We start from the raw sequence: 21,352 nt of genomic DNA, 5'->3' as shown, positions 1-21,352 counted from the left end.
CGCCCCACGGCGAGACCGGCGCTGGGAAGGGCGAAAGCGGGTCCTGCCCGCCGCCTCCTGCCCCCCTGCCCCGCAGCCCCCGGCCCGAGCGGACTCACCGGTTCTCCCTCCGCTTGCCCAGGGTCCCCATGTCGCCGCTAGCCTCGGCTCCGCCGCCCGGCCGGCGCCGCGGGACGCGGGGCTGCGCGGGGCGGAGAGGGTCGAGGCAGCGGGGCGGCCCCGCGCATCGCCCGCTCCTGCCTCGCCTCGCCTCAGGAGCCCGCAGCCGAGCGAGCGGGGCAGCCGCCGCCCGTGACGAGCGAAGGCGAAGATCTTATCGGCAGAAGGAAGTCCCGAGCCGCCGGGCTGCTCTTCTCTGAAGCCGCCGCGTTTACCAGGTACTGAAGCGCCGGCTCCTGCCCGGCTCCGAGGCGGCCGCGACCCTGCCTTGGGCTCAGCCCCCAGGGGCCGGCCCTGGCGGGGCCCACGCGTGCCTCCAGGCAACCGCCGCGGCCCTGCGCGTCTGCGCCCCGCCCGCGGGACGTCCCGCGTGGGGGCCGGGGGCCGCCGCAGCCCCTGGGGAGGGCCCCGGGGGACCAAACCCTCAACCCCGAGGGAGAGGCGCAGGACGCGTTAAGCCCGGGCGAGCAGCCGCGGGGAGCGGGGCCAGGCTCCGAGGGGCCGCGGCGCGGCTCTCCCCGCGGTGCCGGCGGCTGAAAGCGGAGGCTGAGGTGCCTTTGTGCAGCCCCTGTTGGCTGCCACCTCACGCCGCCCCGCCGGGTGAGATGTGATGTCCCACAGGCGCCCGCACTGCTGACTGTCCCGTTCTGGTCACTGATAGAAAAGAGAAAGAAACTCCTTCGCTTCTGAGAAGAAACGGCTGGGCAGGAAATCTGAAAGGTCAGGCTTGTTGCATGCAGCGCAGTTCGACTAAATGGGCTTGCGTTGAGAAGTACGACCATCTGAGCCGTACAAAAGTCACAGGTCACTTAGGCTCCATCACTTTGAGAGCTCAGTTTATGTTACAGAAGGCTACTTGGGCATCATATGCAGTTGTACCTCACACTGAGATCCACACAGTTTTTAAACTGTTTCTTTAACCGGTAAGATTCGGATATTCTGAATAATTTGCTACCAACAACCAGGGCACATTCCTCTTTAGGTCTCCAAGATGATTAAATTCACAAAGGATGCCACTCATGGGCATTTTCTCAGGTGAACTGCCACTATCACCATGAGTTGTACAAACCTGCCTGGCTGTGTACAAGACCTGCAGGTGAAAGGAAAAGCCCTGCATGCAACTGGAAATCACATTAGTGATTCAGCAGGTGCCATTCTGATGAGTGATACCGAGCTCATTCCCAGCTTGAAGATCACTGTGGCTTATGAAACACAAATGCATTAATATATATCCAAGACCACTAGTCATGTCATCTGTGATATTCTCTGTAGCATCTGTGTTGTTAAGCCAATATCCTGGCCTAATTCTACTTCAGAAGAGCCCATCCCAGCTACCTTTGCTTTTTCTTTAACTGTAGTTTTCTTGAGAAGTTTGTGTGCATGTGTATACACACACAAATTAATTGGGGGTTGAGAGAAAGAACACTATCCAGCTTTGTGGTCAGAAGGTAACCATTAGCAAATCTTACACAATCTCGTACAAAAATACTATGGTAACTTACACACCTGTATAGCAGCCTGACATACTGACCCTTCAATGTAATGTTTTCCAGGTGAAATGGTCTCCTGCTGTAAACTACATTCACACCTGTTTTGTGTCCTCAGAAGATCAGAGACCTGCTCTGTGGAAGGGGAAGGTAATTCTCTTTTCTGAGAGTTTCTATCAGTAGATGATTGCTTTACAATAAAACTTACGGAGCCATGCTAACAGAGTTGCAAGAAGACTATTATGTCTAGGATGGGCCATATTGCTCCTGAGGGAATACTTCTGATTCAGGAATTTTATACCATTGTGTTCCGCTCTCTGGAATATCTTGCAGCAATTAAAACTCACATATTGAATTTTACCATTGGAACTGAGTGAACTACTTTCTGCCTCAGAGTAAGTCATATCTTTGAAGTTCTGCTGTACTTAAAGATACACCTTTTCCCCTTCAAGTTGGTGTGAGTTCACAAACCTAGCTTGCCCTCAAAGCGGAGTAAAAATAATTTTCTGAAGCTACTCTTTCATATCGACTTTAAGCTCATTTAATTTCCCCTCTTTCCTGGGTCCACATTCCTGCTTTTTGGAATGGGCCAGCTAGTAGAGCTCTACAAGCACGCAATGAGTTACATGCAACAATTAATCAAGGAAAAAGCCCCACCCCAACTAAAAACGATGCATGTTCTGCCATATCAATTCTTTCATTTCCCCACCCACTCATATTAGCTCAAGTGCTGCCACAACCAATTAATGGTAAAAGAGCAAGACCACACGTTTTTCCAGTAGCATTCACTTAGATCTGTTTTACTTAGATCATTGTGAAATCACAGCATGAGTGTGAAGGCTCTTAGGTGTTCTCGTGGGATAATGAATGAGGTGGCTCCCTGCACTGACAGAGGACCCTGTTGGGTGGTGGGGTTACGAGACAACATCAGGAAGGCAAGCTAGACAATCTAGTGTGGAAAGCAATTCCAGAGAAGGAGAAAAGATTGCTAATACAATTGGAAAGAAGGACAGCACATGGAAGCTATGAAGAGCTACTGCTGGATTAACATATGTTATGCAAACAAGTAGTAATCAGAATCACTAGTTCTCTTCAGTTAGGGCCTGCTACCAATTGCATGTGAAAAAAGAAAAAAAAAAAGAGAAAAACAAAACAAAAAAAAACTTCTTTTATCTGAGTTGTGATATGCCAAACGTGTGGCTATCCTGTGTGATAAGCTGATACAAATAGCAGCTGTAATGAAGACACCATCTGAATGTGCTTCCCTATTATAACTTAAATTTATAGCTGTTAGAACGGTTTGCCTTAGCATGAATGCTGACTTCAGTTGTAGCTAGTAGAGCATTTCTAGTGTCTTGTTCTAAGCCTGGGTCATAACTTTTCATCAGGATTATCTAGACTTTGATATTTCTCTTTTTATAAAAGTTGCAGTGTTAGCAGAGATTTTCATCTGATAACCCTGCTGAGGTTATCAGACAATAGTAATTCCCTTGGCTATTTTTCTCCTGGTGCAGCTTTGCTAAAGGGGCCAGAGGTAGAATGTCCACTTTCTGAAGCAATGTGACCTATAGCAGGGTTAGTTTTTGTGTCTTTAGCACATGCATCGCAATAGCAGTATCTTCCTTTGGTGCTGCATGTTCTGGGGCAACGTTTTGGACAGCTATAGCTTTTATAAGGAGGAGGCAATAAAACTCCTACTTGTGATTGTGGAATGGGACCTGAAAATATGAAACTGTAGAATTCAGAGAGTGGATAGCAAATTAAGAGGAATGTAAATTGTTTTATATTTTTTTAAAGTTGATTTTTAAGTCAGGTTGAAAAAGACCGGACTAATCTTATTTGAGTGCTTTGGGTTGTCAATAAGGTCCCTGTGAAGCCCCCACATTTTCTGCGAGAACAGAAGGAACTAAGCACCCAGTAGTTGCTGCCTGTGCTTGAGGACCCTAGATTTGTATACATGATATGTAAGACATCTTAAAAAATCAGTAGCTGTGCTACTAATAGGTCTATATATCCAATCTATCTCTATACTGAGGTTTCTGCTGTAAAGGCTGCTTCTGTCAAACCCTTCAACATCCAGTAGTCAGCCTTGAGGAAAGCATCCACTGTGAGGACTTAAAGAAAGTCAATACAAATGAATTGATTGTCCATGTGTCTTTGGAGAGCTTGAAAATATACAGGTAATAGTACTTTTAGCATTGAAGATGTATGACAAACTAAATACAACTGATTTTCCTTTATCTGTGTACCTTTGAGCATAAGGGGGAGGAAGGTCAGTGAAAAATGTGTAAAATTATATAAAGCAGTGTTCTACACCCATCCCATGCTTAATGGTGTATGTTTTATTGAAGTTCTCATACAGAAAACATTCTTGTATCTTCTAGGTGAACAAATGCTGAAAAAGATGAAAGTCTTTGATATTAGTGTGAATGATAAACTAGTCCCCTAGCATTCTGTTACTGGAAATTCCTTTTTTTTTCTGTTATAGCAGCAGGTTTTAAAATAAAGATTCTGTGTTATTCATGCTTAAGGTCCGGTATGGTACTTCACTCATCTGAGGCAAAGCTGAATGCCAGAATGTATATGTGCAACAGGCATTTAAAATGATCACAGTGCATAGGAAAAAGCGAAGAATTACCATGCCTGAGTAGACACTATGTTTAGGTCTGTGGTATCTCTCTCATATACGATAGTTTGTGTGTAAAATCTTCTGAATCCTTCATGTTTTCAAGGAAGTCTCTTGTGCTTTTTTAAAGATAGTAAAAGTAATTATCTAATGTGAGGCTTGCTTTTTGTGAAAATACCTCTGGGGTAATACCATAAGCAACTGACTACAGCAGTTTAATAGAGCCCAGTCTTACTTAAATTGGACTTTTTTTTTTTTTTTAGGCTTGCAAACACACATTGTTCATAAGAAGCATCAAATAAATATTCTGTTCTATGGCTGAGTTACGTCTACATCATTTCACTATTACATAGTAAAATCCCATACTGATGCAGGTTTCTGTATGATAAGGCGCTTAAAATGTCTTTGAAAGATTTAGTATCCCAGATCAGCAAATAGGAATATACGGCACATAGGCTTTCTGAAACAATTTGAAAACCAGAACCAAACTGTTTTTAAAATGCTTCTTCAAGTAAATTTTGCATTCCTTCAAAGGGCAAATAAAGGAGCACTGGCTTAGTTTCATTATTCTTAAATTTGTGTCTGATTACTATATACATTGTATAACTCCTGAAGATTCAGCAGATTTCTTTGATAAGAACTGATGATTTCAGTAATTTCTTGTGGCTGATGTTTTTTCAGAGTTACCCCGAAACAAAACCTATGCTCTGGATTGCATTGTTTTCTAGAAATTAGATCTACTGGGGGGGAAACAAAACAAAACAAACAAAAAACACTAGAACGATGGCAACCTTTTCTGTCCTGTTCTCTCAGCATACGCAGCCACTATCCATATCCAAGTAACTAACAAACCGCCTGCTTGTGAGCATCATGCTTAGAGGACTGGAGCACCTGTCGTACGAGGACAGGCTGAGAGAGCTGGGATTGTTTAGCCTGGAAAAGAGAAGACTGAGGGGAGACCTCATCAATGTGTATAAATATCTGAGGGGAGGGTGTCGAGAGGATGGAGCCAGTCTCTTTTCAGTTGTGCCCAGCAACAGGACGAGAGGCCATGGGCACAAACTGAAGCATGGGAAATTCTGGCTGAGTATGAGGGGGCACTTCTTTACTGTGAGGGTGACAGAGCACTGGAACAGGTTGCCCAGAGAGGTTGTGGAGTCTCCTTCTCTGGAGATATTCAAAACCCACCTGGATGCTATCTTGTGCAATGTGCTTTAGGTGGTCCTGCTTGGCAGGGGGTTGGACTAGATGATCTCCGGAGGTCCCTTCCAACCTCGGCCATTCTGTGATCAGGAAGGGGTAAGTGGTTCCTGTTAACAGGACCATGGCATACAAAAGGCTTCTTTAAGGCAAACATAACACAGTTTTAAAAGATCTCTTGGGGTTTGGCATTTAAAGTAAATGCCATTAAACAAGATGGAAAAGAGACAAGACAGGAGTTCATGTAAAATCAAAAGAAGCTTAGGAGAATTGTCAGATGGATCTCAAACTACTAGCAAACACTTCTTTGCAGAACATAGAGTAGAACATGGAGTACCGAGATCTTGCTGGCTTGGGATTCTGCCAGAGCATTTCATAGGTATTAGCCAGCCATGAATTCCCCACCACCCTCAGTGAACACTCAGGCTGATCGTTACAGCTACTGTGAGTCATTTTGTCAGTTCAGGTGCCACAGGTCCGTGGGATGGATTGAATGATTCCAGTCCTGGTAATGATCCATGTGGGTGTGAGCATGCCACATGATGGAACGTCTGTGGTTTTGAGTCTTGGAAATTATAGGCAAGAGAGTTTGTAGGTAAAGGCAGCATTTTCTATCAGACCAACTAGCACAGCTGGAGGAAGGCAAGGTTTGGGGTAGACTTGAAGAGAGTTTCTGCAGAGAATCACAGAATCATGAAATGAAAGAGTTTGGAAGGGAACTCAGGTAGCTTGTATTCCAACCTCCTGCCCAACGCATGACTAGCTGTGGCACCAGACTTGGTTGTGAAGGGCTTTATCCAGTTGAGTCTTGAAAGCCTGGAAGTCTGAAGACTGCACAGTCTCTGTGGATAATGTGTTGCAATGTTTGACTATTCTCATGTCTTGCTTTTGTTTAAAAAAAAAAAGATTTTTCCTTATGCCAAATTAGATCTACTCTTGGTTCAGTTTGTCTCATACTCCTGCCATGCACTGGGGTGAAGAGACTGGTTCCTTCTCAATAAGCTTCTCAGAAGCATTGTCAACCTGTAATTACATTGATAATTGGTAATTACATGTTGGTGTGAGTCCTCTTGGACACCTCGATGTGCACGATTCTGCCTTTGTCCTTGATGAGTTTCGTAAAAGTTCTTGTCAGTGCATTCCTCTACTCTGTCTAGGTCTCTCTGGGTGGCAGTCCTGCCCTCAAGCACACTGGCTTGTCCTCCTGGTTTGATGCTGCTTGCAAATTTGACAAGAGTGCACTCTTGGACTGTTGAGGACAGTGTTAAAAAGGGCAGGTCCCAGGATAGACCACTGTGCTACTCACTGCCAGACTTGTTAGTGTACAACCTGTACCCTCTGAGCCTAACCATTCAAATGGCTTTTTACCCATCTAGTTGTCCACCCATCCAGACCTCAGTGTCCCAAATTGAATACAACAATATTGTGGGAAACAGTGCTGAAAGCTTTATTAAAGCTAAGAAATATCAATATCTGGAAATCTGTCTACTTTATCCTTTATTATACTAGTTGGCCTAATAAAAGGCATTATCTCTACCTACAGATCTTGTCTTGCTTATGTCTGAAAGCCATTGTGGTTATGACAGTGTTACCACGTAGAGATGCCCATTGGAGAACTGTTTAATCCAACATGAGGAGATTGATTTGTGTCATTGCGTGTATGGATGTCTGTTGCCTTTAACTATAAAGCAAGGTACAATTTCCATCCTAGCACCTCTGCTTCATTCGGATCATAGTGTGGATACGTAATAAGGGCAAATAAGGAAGCATACCGATGAGAGTTATTTTCAACGGCTTTGGCTCCAGAAGTTGGATGACATGTAACCATTAAGGAAGGAGGACTGTACAAGTAAAAACATGGTCTGATGGCTGAGATAAATGTGATTGATCATTAGTTGTTCGTGCAGATAATTTGCAAGTTGCTGGTGGACAAGTCTTGCACTTTCAGCTATATATAACTAAACGATTGAAACTTAGGTGTTTTTGGTTTTAATTTGGAAGACTTTAGAAAATGGAGTAAAATGACTTGTTCCAGCAAGGAGAGCAATGAACATATATGTTGATAATATAGGAAGACATCAAGTCTAGTAAGTTAGAAAATGCAATTAGCTGGTGGCATTCTGAGTAGGAGCACGCTTTGATTTTTGTTTGAGGCTCAGTCCTGCAAGTAATATCTTGGCCTTTCTATTGAGTAAAGATTTTGTTTTCCTATTTAGAAGAATGCTGAAATACAGTCAGCACTGGTCATCTGCCTAGAAGATTTGACTACCTTGCATCAACGCCCAGCTGTTTCAGAAGTAGCACAAAGTGGGGTTGTCTTTGAGATATTATGATATTGCAATATAGAGTGAGAGGTAATGATATTGCTAACTGCAGTCTGTTCTGCATGACCAAAACCAAAAGTAGGTTTAATTCTGGCATCAAGGAAATACGAAGCTTGTATTTACTGTAAGTGAGTCCAAGAGCAGTGTCGTCATAACTTCTACTTTATGTCTTACAGCAGTCCATAGCGCTTACCTTTATTGTCTTTCAGAAGTAACATATTTTATCAGTTTTGATTCAGGTCACCAGGATGCTTATGTGTGCATATAATTTATGAATTGATTTTGGTAAGAACTGTACAAAAATTCCACACACACACCCCCCCCCCCCAAACAAACAAACAAAACACTAAAAATACTGCAACATCTTTTTTCTTAAAATGCATGCAACTAAAATATGGGAAGAAAAAGTGAAAAACCTTGAACCAAATAATGTCCAGAAACAGTGAGACTCAAGGTACAGAAAGGAAAATCGTAACCGTGCTACCGAGAATGCCTCTTTTTCGTTTACCATTTGCTTTAAGAGAACAAAACAGCTGCTTAAACAGGACACAGATAACATCATCCCCAATGTTCCTTTGTAAACATTTTCCAAGGAGACAGTGATTAGCTACTTCCTTTACAGGATATTTCTTGGTCAGCAGCAAGAGGCAAGACACCATTCACTAGAAATATATAAGTGTATTGTTTTAACCTTTTTAAAGTGGTTTCACAGATAAATTGTTGTGGATCTGACAGTATCTTCGAAAGTTTGACAGGATGAAAATCAGGTTTTGTGAAGCGTATTTTTATTTTAATATATTTATAGTTTAATGTAGTATTTACTTTAAAAATCTGTTTAGCAAATAGCAACTAAAATTACAGTGATCCTTTGAGCTGGAAAGAAATGTAGATACATGATTTCCATCAGAGAGAGCTGCTTCAAAATCTGCAAACAGTGCAAAATTTAATTTTGCTGCTGCAGGCTTGCAGGCCAGTCTTAATGATTTTGCCTTCTTTATTAGCAGTGACAAAAGTAAGAGGTAGGGATTGTGTGAAAAAGCAAGAGTGAAAGATGAGGAGAAATAAGGAGTAATCACAGGGGTTTCACAGGATGTGGGTGTGTAGGGAGTGGTATTTCTCTTTGCTGCCTTTTCTGACTGATCTCATCTGCAGGGCAGAAAAGTTTTCCAAGGGGATTTCACCCTGAAGTACAAGGTGGTGCTGATTTGAACTGAACACTGGATTAAGTGCTGAAAATGTAGGTGGACATGATACACCACATAGATAAGGTCCAGACTCCTCCTCTCCCAGGGGACTTTCTTTCCTTTTGTATTGCATTAGGGGAAATGCTCTTTTCCCTTCTAACCTGGTTTTGCTTGCCCATCTCTCTCCTCTCAGTGTGCTCAGTATGTGAATCAACTGGGGAAGAGAGGAGGTGAGAGGACAGGAGAGGAGGAACAGTGTCCCTCAAACCCATTCCAGCCACCCATGGAGCTCGTGGTGCTGGAGGAACAGTAGGAAGCACAACAGGGCTGCGAACAAAGGCAGGGTGGCTGCAGCTAGCGGCAGTGGCAGCCAAGGGCTTTCTGTCTTCTGTTGCTATTAATACAAGAATCAATGTAAGTTGAATGTTATTTAAATGAAAAGAATCATAGAATGGCTCATGCTGGAAGGGACCTTAAAGATCCAACCCCCCTGCCATGGCAGTGTCTTATCTGTGGGCTGAACATGGTAAGCTTACCAGCCATATGTATACATAAAGGGAAAGGTTAATCTTTCCAGGACTCCATTTGTCTGTCATGTTCTTATGAAGGGAATGTATGACTTGTTCCTCAGGTTGCTGGACTTAAAAGAAACTTTGCGATAAATTAGGTTGGGAACAGAATCAGGCAGATGAATGCAGTAAGGAAAATTTTAGTAAGCTCAGAGATAATGGGCCACCTTCATTTGTGGTCTATTGTGGCTAGATGTAAAATGAATACAGGCAAATAGTCAACTACCTAGACCTAAAATCATGCAAGTATTTTTCTGAACTCCTAAGACCTTTTCCTTCTCCTCTCAGTTTTGTCTCTCCTCACCTTCCCTGCTTTAAAGCAACATGTAATGTTTCCTGTTTTAAAGGACCGCTCAGAATAGCAATATGGCCAAGCATTGCTGCCGCTTTCTGGATTAGAAACATTATCAGTTGCTGGCTTCAGTTTTAATCAGGGACAGTAGCTGAAGCAATACCGAACAGTATGTAATTGAAAACATATACCAAAAACAATACTCAATACCATATCAATAGTTGTATGATTTGAAAGTATTTAGGCACCAGTTCAGCAAACACATTTAAACCTGCTCTTATTTTAAAATTATAGGCAGGGAGAGGCTTAGTCATATGCAGAAAATTAAACTGGTTTAAAAGAAGTCCTTACTTGCTAGGAGCAATATAAGGGGTTCTTATGAAGACCTAGCCCAAGTACATTGTTAGCTTCAGGAACTTAGACTCTAATTATTGGTGTCTCTTTGAACATCCAACCTAGAAAGCAATGCACAGTTGCACAGTTATCAAGATATGCTGCACATGTCTAGTGCTAAGGTTTCTGCCAGTCAGGTTACAAGAGGGTTAGGTAAAGTATCCAAGGCTTTTTGTAGACTCAACTGGAAGGGGTTTTGGAAATTGTTAGTTTGCAAATTTTTATTTTGTCCTTTCAATGATTTTGTGAAAAAAAAAAAAGAGTTAATAGTGCCTTTCTATAATACCTTTGAAAGTTTTTAAAATCCTGTGGTAGGAACATGAACAATGAAGTCTTACGACAACCTGAAAATAATCTGGTAGTGAAAGGTAGGGATTCTATCACTGTCTAAAAGTGGTTGCTTAGGTGGGTTTTCTCTTCTCACATCTACCTGTCCTATTTCATTACTTCAGAATTTTGAAGGCAAAGGTTGCTAATGCTTGTTCAGGGTGACTCACAGGTTAAAAAAATGATTTGTGCCATTTCCGTGTCAAACACAAGCATGTTTTAAAAATTGAGTTTAAAGTTAGTGGTAGCTATCTTTAAAAAGTCAGAAAATCAAAGGGGAAGAGGGAAAAAACGTTGTCAGTAAATTGTGTAAATAACAAGTCAGAGTAACTAACTGAACTGGTATTTTTAATGTAGATTGTTTTGCACCACTTTTAAGAACATGCCGTACATTATTATTCTTAGTGCTAATTGCATCAGTTTTAGAGTATTATTTAAAAATGGGGACAAAAAAAGTTTAATGCTCTTTTCTACGGTAGAGGGAAATGACAAAAATGAAGGAAAATTGTGCTTAAGTGGACGTGTCAGATTCTACCAATATTCAAATCACTATTTTACAAGGTGCAAACTGTGTACAGACAGGAAGGCTGTTTAAGTGCTTTTGTCTCAGTCTGTGGTTGTGGCAATGAAAAAACAGTTCAGACTAAAACAAAATAAGTTTTCTAGTCTGTAGATCCCTCAGCTTTTTGCAGGATAGATAGCAAAAAATAGACAGCAGCACCATGTAGGAGTAATTGCTGATTGAAATTCAGAACCTGATTCCTCTTCTACGTGGGTATAGATCAGAATAGCTTTTCTGATTTGTCTGAGGAACTCCTGTATTTACGCAGTGGTTACTAAGGCTTCAGTTTGACCCATCAGTGGGAAGCATTCACGTACCGTGGTGACTTTACAACATTGTCAGGACCTATGGAAGTCATGTGTATGTAGATGTGCTAAACCATTTCATTTTCATACAGATTTTCAGCACTGTGCTATGCTGATAATTGCGGTGATAATGCCGAGATAAAAAGATGCAATATGAATATGTTTGACATGGTTAAATAGGAAGTTGTTCCATTTGAGCTGTGCAGATTACAGAACATACTTAGGTATAACACATGGGACTGAAAGGAGCACTTGGTTTATTTTTTTCTTTTCATGTTTTTCTTTAACTGCCATATTTATATCTGTGCAGTTCAACTTACTGTGCAGCCACTTTTTCAAGCATTGCGTGTATCCCTCAAAACTGCTTATACCATTTACCTGATCCTCCTGTTTCCTGAAATTTCATCTCAGTGTTTTTGTTAATTTGGAGGATAAGAGGAGATTCAGGAGATCACCCCAGCTATCTAGCAAGCCTATTTCAAACATGGGCCATCTGTCTTTCATTTTTCTGCCATTTACCAGAACATGGTGTTTTCTGTTTGTTTGTTTTAATTTTATTTTTAATTTCACTTAATCTGTTGTGAAAATACTGTCTTTTCCCTTATTATTTTCTTTTTATTTCATATGTCTTTTTGGCACTCACAAACAAATTGTTTAACAAGACAATTATTCCAACACAATTAGCTTATGGACTATATTTTGAAAAACAACAAACACGTCCCACTATACAAAGTCCTTCTGCTACTTTTTGACTGATTAAATACTATGCCTTTTGCAAGCTTAATACTTTTAATTTGTTGATACTTGCAAAAAGTGCATAAAGTAATCTTTTATGTTGAAGCTTTTAAACTTAGTTAAATAAATGTCAGTTGCATCTTTCTCTCACTTGTTTATGGGATGATAATTTCTGATTTTCTCACAGCTTTAATGTAGGTAATACCAAAGGACCTGGGGCAGGTAGGAAATTACCAACATCATCATTGTACCAACGGACATCTCAGTCCACAGAGTGTTTTGTATTTCAAACTCTTTAGATCCAATTTAAAATTCTTAATACCCTGGCATAGCTGCTTCCTCACCCTGGTAGCATCTAAAGCTCTGTTCTGAGACGGGTTTGTAAGCACTCAGCAACGCTGTTGCATCTAAGCCTCATCAAAATCCATAGGCTGTTTGATCCTCTGGCTATGTTGTTACCTGAAAAACTTGATCCAAGCACTATATTAACAGAAATGGAACTCAGTTTCTCCCTTTCCCAGTAAAGTGTTTTGGTACTTGGCCATGTTCATATTTGTTGTTTGTAGTCTCTGTGGTTCAGTGGTTCTTTAATTATTGAATAGGAGAGAGTGAGAGTACCCTTTCCTTTTAAATATCCTGTAGCCTGCCATTTAAGACATTTTTCCACTGAGATGTGGGAGTTAAGATTTGAATTTCCATGGACAGTGGAAGGAATTGAACCGAGGCATCTCATACCCTAGGAGAGTGCTGTGGCATGTTAGGCACTGAATGTAAATGCATTACAAATGTCTTAAGAAAAGTGCTGCCTTCTCTGCCCTTTGAAAGGAAAGTCTCAAGAAGCTATCCATGGAGAGATTCCAAGCCTCAAGTGAAAGAAGTGCCTTCTTTCAACGAAGACTATGTATGTACCTCATATGAAGTAATTGAAGATATGGTATCTCAGTAGGAGTTATTTACCTACATTAAGCTGCTCCCAGCTCAGAATGCAGCCTGTTGTAAATGAGTAATTTAAGGTTCTCAGTTCTGGTTCCTCGGCCGAGCACCTAAACTTGCTTGTTATTGCTCTTAACTTCTAGTCAACACCATGTTTCAGTGGATCTAAACTGGGAGACACACACTCAAGGTCAAAAAAGAAAGCTGCTGAATAGCAAAACACTGAATTTAGATGTCAAAAATCTTAACCAAAAGCCAGCCCTCCTTTCAAATATTTCATCATAATTTAATAAACATGTCTTAAGCATGCTATTGACCTATGTGTTCATCTTTCCCTGATTACATCACTTCCTTGCATTGCAGTTGTATTACTCTTGTCTGAAACTACCACTCTCTATAAATGTGTAATTGCAGTGATTGTGCAATCATCATCTGTATTCATTACTATAGCAACCAGCATAAATACATTCCCTAGCCCAGCCCATATAAAAAAGATCTTAGAGTTTCAGCTTCTCACCTTCGATTTTATGCATAGGCTGAGTGAATGTGTGTGACACAATGGAAATTACGTGCTTTGAAGGCTGCTCACATATGTGAGGGTGGAAAGCTAAATTCTACTGAAACCCCTGTCTCAAAAAAGGGAAGAAAAACTTCTGACCTGCCCAGCAGGACTCAAATGAAGCACGTGTGTCCTCTCTCCAGTCTCCTTCACGTACTGTTGGCAGGGGACTCACCAGCTAGGAAGAACAGCAGTGCTCGTGGGTAGCAAAACAAGTTCCAATACGAGGCAGATGCTCAAATTTCATATTCTAACATGAGAAGTTGAGTCTTTGCCCTCCCTGAGCCTTAATGAGGCCTTGCTTACACTGATACTTTTGTAATGACAACCCCTAAGCCTTGCCTAATTATAACATCTGACATCACTAACATAAATATTCTGAGTCATGAACACAGCTTTGCCCCAGATTTCATCTCTCTCCCTTCCTTCCCCCTTTGAATGCAGTATCTGGAGCTGACAGGTAGTCAGCCTTGCACTTTGTGTTCCAGAGCTTTCTCCTACCACAGTTTCGCCCTTTGAAGCACAGAAGAAATTTGAATGGTCTTGAAGGCTTTTCCTAAAAACATGATATGCACAAGTTGAAGGGAGAAATCCACGTCATCTATTTATGTGCAGTTATTCTAGTTCATTATTTCATTATAAATAATGTCATATTTTTTTGTCTTCCTTTAAGCCCCCGTTACTGCTGTTGCATTGTTTCATGAGATTGTTTTGTTCTTGCGTTTTTTATTAATACATTTCTTAATGCAGAGGAAAACTTGAAAACCTAGCTGAAGGGATCTGTGCATCGTTCTGTTAATATCTAAATGAAAGTAATATTATTTCTACCACATAAATTTTCAAGGATCTAATGATATTTGCTCCCAGGCTACAGGCTGGCATTTACAATTGTCTCCCTATTTTCGCAGTTTATGTAGGAATTACATTATGTTTGAGACCACTACTCTGTGTCAAATTTTGATAAAGTTTGCCAGCAGGTTCAAAATTTACTACTTGAACTTATGTGCATGTACCCATACACACCCACTGTGATTGCAGAAGTTTCATTTCCTTAGGGAACAAGACTGAAAACAAAAGGCAAAAATAAAGAAGTCAAAATTGTGCAACATGCCAAATAGATTCTAATAAGTGAACAGATTTAGTGTTTGGTCTCCCCCGCAAATTCTGCAGGTAAAATGCAGCCTGAGCCACACTGCCTCTTGGACTTAAATGCAGTTAATGTTGATTTCATTGTTTGCTATTAGTCACTTGTGTAATTTTGGACATATTCTCCTCTCCCATTTCCCCTTTTGCCTGCTTAGACAAAGTTTGGTCAGGCAGGAGCAAGCACTTTCTTCATGCCTTAAGGTGCTTAGCCTGCTGCTGCCCATGAGAGACTGAAAATCAATTCAAATATGCAGTGCTGCATCTCTCTAGTTGATGGCTATATGAATGACCAGAACAGACACAACATCTGAGGACTTCAGTAACCAGTACACCAGAGAAGAGAGCTGGTCACAGCTAGATTTTTGAAATCTGCCTGCTGATCAAAGGAAATTTGTTCATTGACTTTGTGGACAATTTTAAACTGGGAAATCTTTTTCTGGATCATTTAAAAGCAGGAAACAAACAAACAAACAAATAATAAATTGTTCCTTATGAAGAACGAGTCCAAGTTAGTAGTCGCTTCTACTCTTAACCACTCTTCACTCTTCTTAAGGATCCTTCTGTTAAGCAGCCATTTCTTCAGCTGTTTAGAAAATGTGAGAATCCTGTGAGTGAATGATACTCTTGCTTACTACTTCTCCTTTTTCTAAATGGAGCATGAAAACAACATTGAGAAATTATGTCTAGTTTTGATGTCGCTGGTGGTGCAAGTGCAGACAGCTGTAGTAGAGATTTTTAAGTGAGTTGAAAGGAGTTATAAAAGTCTGGCTTGCGCTTCACCTTACTGTAAACAGCCCAAGGGAGGGGCTCTGCAATAAGATAGTAAGCCTACACCACACCCTGGGTTCAGTTACTTGAGAAACAGTGACAGGTTTTCATTCACGCTGCCCACCTGACATGTTGTTTACTTCTGCTTCCCTTTCAGTACAGTTAGTCTGTACTGAATGATGGATTAAGTTTAATGGCTATAAATAAGCATCCTATGTTGTTAAAAAGCCGTCTGTGGCTTAACTGTAACTGGGATGGTCTCATTGGGCATGAAAATTATGTGCTGTGCTTTGAACTACTATAACGATGATCCCCCCCAGTCGTGTGCAAATTTTGAAGAACAGTCAGTGAAACTTGAGCTTAGTTGGCTTAGACGTCTTCCACTCTCAGTTTGTATTAAATCAGTACCAAGTTTTGTGTTGCCAAAGCCACCTCCTCCCCCCAGCTACTTTTAGATCTCCTTCTTCACACACAGTGTATTTACAAAGGCCTGCTTCACTTTCATGCACTATTGTAGGAATTTCCAATACTCAGAAACTTCTGATTAATTTTTCTACGTGTTTGATAACTAATCAGAATTTGTTCTTGATCCATAGAAGGAACTTTAAGAAAAAACTTTGACAGCAAGATATGCTTATTACTCGGGGCATCAATTAGCGGAATACTTAAAAAAATACCAATACCTGTGCAAATTAGCCTGAAACAGTAGTGATGAGTACAGTTAAGCTGATGAATAGAGGTTGGAATAGCACGGAAAAGCAAATACATTGTCTGTGCTAGGAATGTGAGAACTGTCATTGAACAATGCATCAATGCTCTTTCATTTCAACCTGGAACTTTGTGTTTATATAATACATTGGGTACTTCAAGCAAGATGTAAAGAGAAAAAAAAAAGTTTTTACTTTTTGCTTAAGCAGATATTTCTATAATGTGTTTTTGTAGACTTTATAATAGGATATTTTATACTCAGACTGCAGCTTAGGAAAAAAAACACCAAAGTAGTTGGAATTCAACCTTGTAATGAATGCAACAGTACTGTCACAAAACAGGATCTATTTAGATTCCCTAGGTGGAAAGAAATTTTACTTTGAAGCTTAATTGTAATCCCACTTGTTGGGGTTTTTTGTTTGTTTGTTTGTTTAGTGAGTTGTGATGAACTGTAAAGCAGCACATTGTGCAAATTTTGTGCAATAACTATAGAACACTGTTTCGCAAGATCGGGTAATTCCTTATATATTAAAGATCAGAGCAAAAGCATCAAGAAACTGGTGTCAAGGAAGACATTTAAAAACAGAATATTAAACAAACAAACAGCAATAAAACCAAATAAAGTGGCTTTGGGAGGCATATGCCTTCCTTGACAGTTTCTGTAACTTAGATAAATGACATTTGCACCGACACAGTTTTATGTGGAGTAGAGAAGAGTCTTTTTCAGGTTCTGGGCAGGATAAGATAGATATAATGTATTTTTAGAATAAATCCTTACAACAGAGATAAATGAACTTGCTGTATAAAAAGCTTCAGATAATAAATAAGGGAAATAACAAAATAGAATATATCACTTACTCTGACTCAAAAAAAAATACATGGAGATTTATCCTTTCTTATCAGTACATTTATGAACAAAATTAATTTACCAAGCTTTGCACATTTATAAAATCTAGCTTGTAGCCTACTGGCGTTCATTAAACATTCCTGATTAGACTTACTACATCTCTTAAAATGACTCATGCACTTGTATGTAGAATTTCAGTAACATCCTGGTTGCTAGGGGACATGTGATCACTCTGACATATAAACTATCTGCTAGAAGTACTTTTAACTATATAAGGAACAAATCTGTAGGGTTTTTATTAAATACATATTTCTGCCATTAGTTAATTATGCAAAACAGGATGATATTTTAAGCCTTCAAATACATTTTGAGTATATTCAAATATATTTCAAGTATATTTTGAGTATTGTACATAATCCCTAGTTAATAAATATGACTTTTTTTTTCCATTTCCTTAAACTTTTTGTTTCTGACATGTGTGTGATACAATAGTTTCACACTGGGTAATTTTCCTTGACTTACATTTTTTCCCCATTGGCCCACTCTGTCTACATTGTTGCTTGCCCGTAACTGGTTTTTATCTTTATTTCAAGACCAGCACAAAAGCATTACCCCATGTTTTCATATGGCTTTTAATATGTGGTTTTATGTCTCTGTCTTAGAACTAAAGCCTTGCTTATGCACTTGGCACTGTGCTTGTCCCTGCATGAAATGCTTTCTTTTAGAAAACGGCAGGAATTGCAGGACCGATCAATCCTCCATTAGTGCAGCCTTCTCCAGAATTTATTCTCATGGATCCTGTGACATAATCACTTTAAGACCAGAGCTTTGTCTGTCACACTGCTATTTAATTTTAGATTGTGTATTGAAATAATATGTTAAAGGAACACTAAACCTGTGAAGTGCTCCCTAAATTTATATACATCCTTGCCTCAGTCTCTAGGTGAACTTACATCATTAGACAGTCTACCTAAATAAGAACGTGTTAACTCTGCAGGTTTCCTACCTGATGGCTGTACCTTCAGTGCACATGATAATCAACGCTCACTAATTGGTAAAAGCACTATGATGTGATGGAGGAAACTAGCTAAAAGGAAGCTAACAAGTGGCACTGAAAGGGAAAGTGCTCTGTTACTAGAGCATGATTGGTGGAGCTCTTCAGGGCCAAGTCTTTAAACAATTTTTGTTTTATCATTTCATTAATAAGCTTAGTCTGTAGAGAAACGTGTATGGTGATTGAATTTGCTAATAGCAAAAAATATGTCTATTGTTAATACAGAAGAAAGCTGCAAGGTTTGGGAAGAAATGGATGACTGTAGGGACTGCAATCATGTATAAGGGATAAAATTTAGTAGTATGAAGTGCAAATACAGTGCAGGACTAAGAGCTTCTGTTGTTAGCTCACTGACTGGAAACAGCTGTGGTGGGGACAACTGCAGTGAGTGGTTGATCACAGTGATTTATGAGTCACCAGTATGATATGGCTGTGGAAAAGACAAGCGTACTAGATGAAATTGGTTACAGTAGTGCCAGAAAGCAGTTGTACTATTTGATGTGCAGCAGATTCCTCATCTATGATAGTCCTCGGCATCCAAGCTCAAGAAGACGAATTCAGAGTGCAACACACACTAAGAAATGTTAGGCAGTGAGGTGCTCCATTTCTATGCTATATTCCAATCTATCATAAAATCTTTGTTCCTTTAGCTGAATATATGAAAATCTGTTCTAAAGGAAGATATTAGCACAAGAACAGACACAATCTGGCCATGAATAAATTCAGGTTGAACATTAGAAGTTTTCTGGCAAAATGGTGAGTGAAATCCAGAGATGGCTGGTTTGCGGCTTCTCATATTCTGGGCAAGCAATCCAATAAACTCTAAGACAAATTTTGAGCATTAGGAAAAAGATTAGAGTATGTGGTTGGCTGCAATTGCAGGAAATTAGATTTTGTGACCCATAGCATAATTTAGGTCTGATTGTTGTACGGTCCTATGAACAGTTTGCTATTTTCTGCAGCATGTTGCTCTGTGAATTATTTACAGCTTATTGCAGTCTGTACTGAGTACAGAATAATTAGCTTCCTTTTTGCAATTTCTGTTGCTATTACTTACTTAATTTTATTAAGGGTTGAAAGAAAGACTGTTCGTGTTGTATGCATGTAATACCAAAGTACTGAGAGTAAAACCCAGACAAATAAATGAGGTAATGTTGGGTATCCAATCTGAGATACCTACAATCTGATCTTCCAAGTATTTAAAAATATATATTCAAATCTTACTTATCACCACATTTAATTGAGGAAACTCAGCTCTGCTGAAGTCAGACCACAGCTGCCTTTTTTGTACGTGTCCTGAGTGATACTTAGACTGAGGAACTGTATGGAAGAGGCAAATTAATATAAAATTCTCTGTTGTGTTCTATAACATTAGCTTAAGCTGTAGCAAAAGATCCTATTGCTGTTCACCTGAGCTGTCCCTAGCAAGTAGAAGTGTTTATCCAAGCAGTGTTTTAGCTCAAGGTGACTGTTAAAACGGTTGAAACTGAAATGGTGCTGATATGCAGCTTATGCAAAATACTTAACTGTACAACATGGTAGAATTAACACCATTCTTTTTTAGGTGCTCTGCCCGTCACTGTTGTTCCCCCTGAGCTTTGGTTTAGAGGAGAACCACGCCAGGCTCTAATACCACTGTGCAGCACCTCAGTGGTAAGGCCAGTCTGAGGCATTTCAATGTTTCCCATCCATGCCTGGGCACCAACTACTCCAGCGCTGCACCTCACATCCCCTGCTTTGTAACTGCCGCTGGTGGTGGGGCCGTGTTGTGAACCAAGTCATTCAACCGATCTGACCTATTTGTGCATGTTTTCTTTCTTTCTAACCTAAGTCAGTTAAGTCATCCAGTTCACAGAATGACTCATGAAGTGGTGCTCTTGCTTAATCTAGAAGGGGAGCATGCCCTACCACCTGAGTGCAGGAGTAAGCAACCTGAAGAGCTCATTAAGCCACTGTATCATAGAACAAGGACTTCTGTGTATGTCTGTGTTGGACACGAAAAGTGTGACCACTGCTTGGTGAAAAGAATTCAACTGTGAATCAATGTATGGTAAAAGTAACTATTCTTTACAAAAATATCAAACAAAACACATTTTAATCAGTGCAGGCAAATCCACACCATCATCCTGGTGAATTTAACAAGGCATGACTGATTATTTGTCCCCTGGTATGGTTCACAGGTTGATCCCATGAGATTGTCATTAAGCGCAGACAATACAATGCATTTTCTTTTAATTTTACTCTAGGAGATGGTTCCATTAAAGCAGCTGAAATTTACAGAAATATCCAGCCAGTGGCAAACAGTGGCATGAAAAATTTCAGCCCAAATAGTTGACATACACTATTTTTAAACAGGAAAAAGTGGAAATTTACAAGGATAACATCACTTACAAGATGTTAACCCTATAAGCATTGCACTTATTGCCCGACTTTAAAAAAAAAAAAAAAAAAAAAAGGCAGGAATATTGTTTTTAAGCTGCCATTTTACCCTGTCCTTCAATGATCTGCTTTGATTTTGACATAGCTCATATAAGAGCTATTAAAATCTGTGAAATTATACATATTTTTAAAGTGTGCTTCTGGGAAATCTTCATGCCTGTCAGGTACTGATTTTGTAAAACCTGGCAAAAAAGAGAGTATTAATCTCATCACCAGCTACCAGTTTCTTCTTTAACTTTCTTTCTCAGTCATGTGCAAGGAGCTTCTATTTAGTCAGAATTCCTGAACAGTCAGACCTGAACTTTTCTCACACTCTAAGGTGCTGCAGCTTGCACAGGTGCCTTTGAGAAGTGTTTTTTCTCATATGTTTATTGAAGTCATGGGTTTAAGCTAGAACTTGTATGTTAATGAACGTTGTGGAACGTTATGAACATTAACGTATGTTAATGAACGTATGTTAATGAATGTTATGGCATTCTATCAAGCTCACCTGCCATACAGTTTAACCAAGGGAGTCATTCTGATTTTCCTACTGCTCCTTCAAAGTGAAGTTAAAAAATTATAAAAAGCAACTGGAAATTTTAGCAGATGGGTTAATTATAATCAAACAATTATATTCCTTTTGCATTTGCTTCTCATAACTATCACATAAGACATAAATGTCCATGTTTGGCTCTACCTGGTGTTGAACAGTGAGCAGTAAGTGTAGTACTTCAAGTTACCTTAATTACAGAA

The 21,352-nt window shown here is 40.0% G+C and overlaps 1 protein-coding gene and 1 long non-coding RNA gene across 2 annotated transcripts in view; one reads left to right on the top strand and one right to left on the bottom strand.

The window, feature by feature from the left end:
• RASGRP1 (RAS guanyl releasing protein 1) overlaps positions 1-334 on the bottom strand; it is a 43,240-nt gene extending 42,906 nt beyond the window's left edge. Inside the window, exon 1 of the mRNA XM_040560466.1 lies at positions 99-334. Within this exon, the coding sequence (XP_040416400.1) occupies positions 99-130 (32 nt within the window). The 5' untranslated portion in view covers positions 131-334. The remainder of the gene's footprint in view (positions 1-98) is intronic.
• A 181-nt stretch (positions 335-515) lies between these two features.
• On the top strand, positions 516-21,126 carry LOC121071769. The gene is made up of 3 exons (XR_005820763.1): positions 516-879; positions 1,713-1,796; positions 19,743-21,126. It is a non-coding gene; the product is annotated as an uncharacterized LOC121071769 (long non-coding RNA).
• The last annotated feature ends 226 nt before the right edge of the window (positions 21,127-21,352 follow it).

This window comes from Cygnus olor, chromosome 5, assembly GCF_009769625.2.
Source record: "Cygnus olor isolate bCygOlo1 chromosome 5, bCygOlo1.pri.v2, whole genome shotgun sequence".
Taxonomy (NCBI): domain Eukaryota; kingdom Metazoa; phylum Chordata; class Aves; order Anseriformes; family Anatidae; genus Cygnus; species Cygnus olor.
Note: the sequence above shows the minus strand (reverse complement) of the source record. Positions and strands in the feature narration are given on the sequence as shown.